The following is a 4,479-nucleotide window of genomic DNA, read 5'->3' as shown; positions in this document are numbered from 1 at the left end:
CCGGAGAGAACCCACACTTACACGGGGAGAACATGCAAACTCCACACAGAAGGAGCCAGGGCCGACCTGGGAATCGAACCCGGGACCCTCTTGCTGCGAGGCAAGAGTGCTACCCACTACACCACCGTGCAGCCCCCGATTTTAGTCAATTACTTTAATTAAAAATACTGGCGGTAAGAGTCAAACAAGACCACAGCATGGAGACCCAGGGGAGGATTGGCCATAGGGACTACCGGGAGTTTTCCCGGTGGGCCGGTCAATAATGGGCCGGCAGTGGCTGCCTTTTTTTTTCTCTTTTTTTTTTGCTGCAGCCCAGGGAGAGAGACATGCACCGGCCCACAGAGCTCAGCTGCAGCCCACAGACACATTAGAGGCCCAGTGGCTTGTCTGTCTAAAGAATACCTGGCCCAGTGGCCCTATGATAGGCTACAGAGGCCCAGTAGTCCCACCCATTTTCCAGACCCCTACTAACCTGATTAATAGTTGCTTTTATTAACCACTATTTTATATTTTCATCAAAGCATGCCACACATTTGCAGATCTACAAGCTTAAAACTCACATGTTGCTATGTGGTGTGGTTTGACCACCTTGCTATCAGCCTGCCAATGCCATGAGTGAGTTAAATAAACAACACTCTTGAATCTTAAATCCTTTCTCCAGTATCCTTCTTCAGAGCAAATGAGCAACATACTGTGTAGTCATCATTTATGTTATTCAAGGCTCCAGAATATAAAGGGATATTATTCAGTATAGTAGTGTTATTAAGGGCTTGTGTGATTATATGTACAGTACATCAACGGGCCGAGTTGGCACAGTATCTGTGGCGGATTGTGGTGGGCCAGTCTGGACCAAAAAGTCCAGGGCCGAATTTTTGTCCCAGTCCAGGCCTGGGGAGACGTGCTAAGCAAGAAAGCACAAGGACTCCGGGGGAACATAGAGAGAGAGAGAGAGAGAGAGAGAGGCTCAGTGTGCCACTATAATCCCCCAGCAGTCTAGGCCTATAGCAGCATAACTAAGAGCTGGTCCAATGCAAACCTGAACCAGCCCCAACTATAAGCGGTGTCAAAGAGAAAGGTTTTAAGCCTACTCTTAAATGTGGGAACAGTGTCTGCCTCCCGAACCAGAACCAGAAGACGGTTCCACAGAAGAGGAACTTGTTGACTGAAAGCTCTGGTCCCTGTTCTACTTTTGGAGACTTTAGGAACTACAAGTAAGCCTTTATTCTGAGAGCGAAGAGCTCTAGCAGGACAGTATGTTTAATGAAGTCGGCAGGTCTAATGATGTCCCCAGGACCAGACTCAAATCCAGGGGGGACCGAGCCTTTGTGGGGGCTGCACCAAGGCTCTGGATCAGCCTCGGGACATTAGATCTGCCCAGACCCTGGAGGTTTTTATGTCCTCATTGAAGACTCAGCTTTTCTCTCTGGCTTTTGATTCAAACTGAGCAAGACATCCTTTTATTGTATGTTTATGTGTTCTGTCTTATATTATTGCATGATGTCTACTGTTTTATTTATTGTCCAGAACAGCACTTGTCAACTGTTGGGTGTTTTAAACACGCTTTATAAATAAAGTTTGAGTTGAGTTTGAAGGCTCTGTTAGAAGTGAGGAAACAAAGTCAATGTGCCGCTCCTCTTCCTGGAATGAACCCCAGCTTGAGAACGCCTCCCTCCTCTCTCTGCTCACACACACACACACACACACACACACACACACACACTCACGCACACACGCACACACTCACACACACACACACACAGACTCACACACACACACACACACACACACACACACACACACACACACACACACACACACACACACACACACACACACACACACACACACACACTTCCTTGTTCCTCCCCTTTAGACCATGTGAGGAAAGTGAAACTCAGACAGTCGTCGTCGCTGAGAGGTGAAATGGCGCAGAAAGGAGTTCAGCTGGACCGGGAGACCTTGTCTTGTTCCATCTGTCTGGATCTACTGAAGGATCCGGTGTCTACTTCCTGTGGACACAACTACTGCATGAAGTGTATTGGAAGCTTCTGGGATGAGAAGGAGATCCACAGCTGCCCTCAGTGTAGGCAGACCTTCATACCGAGGCCTGTCCTGCTGAAAAACACCATGTTGGCAGATCTGGTGGAGGAGCTGAAGAGGACTGGACTCCTAGCTGCTCCTGCTGGTCTCTGCTATGCTGGACCTGAAGATGTGGCCTGTGATTTCTGCACTGGGAGGAAACTGAAAGCCCTCAAGTCCTGTCTGGTGTGTCTGGCCTCTTTCTGTGAGAAACACCTCCAGCCTCATCATGAATCAGCAGCATTTAAGAAACACCGGCTGGTGGAGCCCTCCAACAAGCTCCAGGAGAACGTGTGCTCTCGTCATGATGAGGTGATGAAGATGTTCTGCCGTACTGATCAGCAGTCTATCTGTTATCTCTGCTCTGTGGAGGAACATAAAGGCCACGACACAGTCTCAGCTGCAGCAGAAAGGACCGAGAGGCAGAGAGAGCTGGAGGGGAGTCGACTAAACATCCAGCAGAGAATCCAGGACAGAGACAAAGATGTGAAGCTGCTCCACCAGGAGGTGGAGGCCATCAACCACTCTGCTGATAAAGCAGTGGAGGACAGTGAGGAGATGTTCACGGAGCTGATCCGTCTCATGGAGAGAAGACGCTCTGACGTGAAGCAGCAGGTCAGATCCCAGCAGGAAAGGGAAGTGAGTCGAGTCGGAGAGCTTCAGGAGAAGCTGCAGCAGGAGATCAGTGAGCTGAAGAGGAGAGACGCTGAGCTGGAGAAGCTCTCACACACAGAGGATCACAACCAGTTTCTACACGACTACCCGTCACTGTCACCACTCAGTGAGTCCACACACTCATCCAGCATCAACGCCCGTCCTCCTCGCCGCTACTTTGAGGACGTGACGGCGGCGCTGTCAGAAGTCAGAGATGGACTACAGGAAGTTCTGACACACAGATGGACAAACGTCTCACTGGCAGTGACTGAAGTGGATGTTTTACTGCCACAACCAGAACCCAAGACCAGAGCTGGATTCTTGAAATATTCATGTGAAATCACACTGGATCCAAACACAGCAAACACATGTCTGTTATTATCTGAGGGGAACAGAAAAGCAACATGGAGTCAAAACCAGTCTTATTCTAGTCACTCAGACAGATTCACTGTTTATTATCAGGTCCTGAGTAGAGAAAGTGTGACTGGACGTTGTTACTGGGAGGTGGAGTGGAGAGGAGGTGTAGTTGGTGTAGCAGTCGCATACAAGAGTATCAGCAGAGCAGGAGGATGGAAACCATGTGCGTTTGGATTCAATGATAAATCCTGGTTGTTATATTGTAACAATAACAGTTATATCTTCTGTTACAACGATGTTCAAACTCCCGTCTCAGGTCCTCGGTCCTCCAGAGTAGGAGTGTTCCTGGATCACAGAGCAGGTATTCTGTCCTTCTACAGCGTCTCTGAGACCATGACTCTCCTCCACAGAGTCCAGACCACGTTCACTGAGACCCTCTATGCTGGACTTGGTGTTTATGGTGATGGAAGTAGTGGTGAGATCTGTAAACTCAACTAGACAGAAGTCATTTAAGAGCTGAATGACTTCACCTTCCTCCTCCTCTCCCCTCCACCCCTCCTCTCCCCTCCTCCTCCCACCTCCTCTCCTCCTTTCCCCCTCTCCTCGCCCTCTCACCTCCACTCCTCCTCTCCCCCTCTTCCTCTCCTCCTCTCCCCCTCTCACCTCCACCCTCCTCTCCTCCCCTCCCCCTCTCACCCCTCCTCTCCTCCTCTTCTCACCTTTCTCCTCCTCCTCTCCTCCTTTCCCCCTCTCACCTCCACCCCTCCTCTCCCCTCCTCCTCCCACCTCCTCTCCTCCTTTCCCCCTCTCCTCGCCCTCTCACCTCCACTCCTCCTCTCCCCCTCTTCCTCTCCTCCTCTCCCCCTCTCACCTCCACCCTCCTCTCCTCCTCTCCCCCTCTCACCCCTCCTCTCCTCCTCTCCCCCTCCTTTCCTCCTCTCCTCCTCTCCCCCTCCTCTCTTCCTCTCCCCCTCTCACCTCCTCTCCTCCTCTCCCCCTCCTCCTCTGCTTAGCGATGTACTTCTATGTTCTCCTCTCCTCCTCCTCTCCTCCTCTCCTCCTCTCCCCCTCCTCTCCTCCTCTCCCCCTCCTCCTCTGCTTAGCGATGTACTTCTATGTTCTCCTCCTCCTCTCCCCTCCACCCTCCTCTCCTCCTCTCCTCCTCCTCTCCTCCTCTCCTCCTCTCCCCCTCCTCCTCTTCCTCCTCCTCTCCCCCTCCTCTCCTCCTCTCCCCCTCCTTTCCTCCTCTCCCCCTCTCACCTCCACCCCTCCTCTCCTCCTCTCCTCCTCTCCCCCCCTCCTCTCCTCCTCTCCCCCCCTCCTCTCCTCCTCTCCCCCTCCTCTCCTCCTCTCCCCCTCCTCCTCTGCTTAGTGATGTACTTCTATGTT

General features: G+C 51.7%; 1 protein-coding gene across 1 annotated transcript; it reads left to right on the top strand.

The window, feature by feature from the left end:
• The first annotated feature begins 1,834 nt into the window (after positions 1 to 1,834).
• On the top strand, positions 1,835 to 4,171 carry LOC311030246 (tripartite motif-containing protein 16-like). Its single transcript, XM_084035901.1, has one exon. It carries the CDS (start codon positions 1,924 to 1,926, stop codon positions 3,586 to 3,588), a length of 1,665 nt encoding a protein of 554 aa, XP_083892027.1. The 5' UTR covers positions 1,835 to 1,923; the 3' UTR covers positions 3,589 to 4,171.
• Positions 4,172 to 4,479: the final 308 nt, after the last annotated feature.

This window comes from Eutrigla gurnardus (assembly GCF_963514095.1).
Source record: "Eutrigla gurnardus genome assembly, chromosome: 19".
NCBI classification, from domain to species: Eukaryota; Metazoa; Chordata; class Actinopteri; order Perciformes; family Triglidae; genus Eutrigla; species Eutrigla gurnardus.
The sequence above is the reverse complement of the archived record's forward strand: the minus strand, read 5'-3'. Positions and strand labels throughout refer to the sequence as shown.

Excerpts from the sequence above, each read along its gene's own strand:
- LOC311030246 (XM_084035901.1), top strand. The coding sequence starts at position 1,924 with ATGGCGCAGAAAGGAGTTCAGCTGGACCGGGAGACCTTGTCTTGTTCC.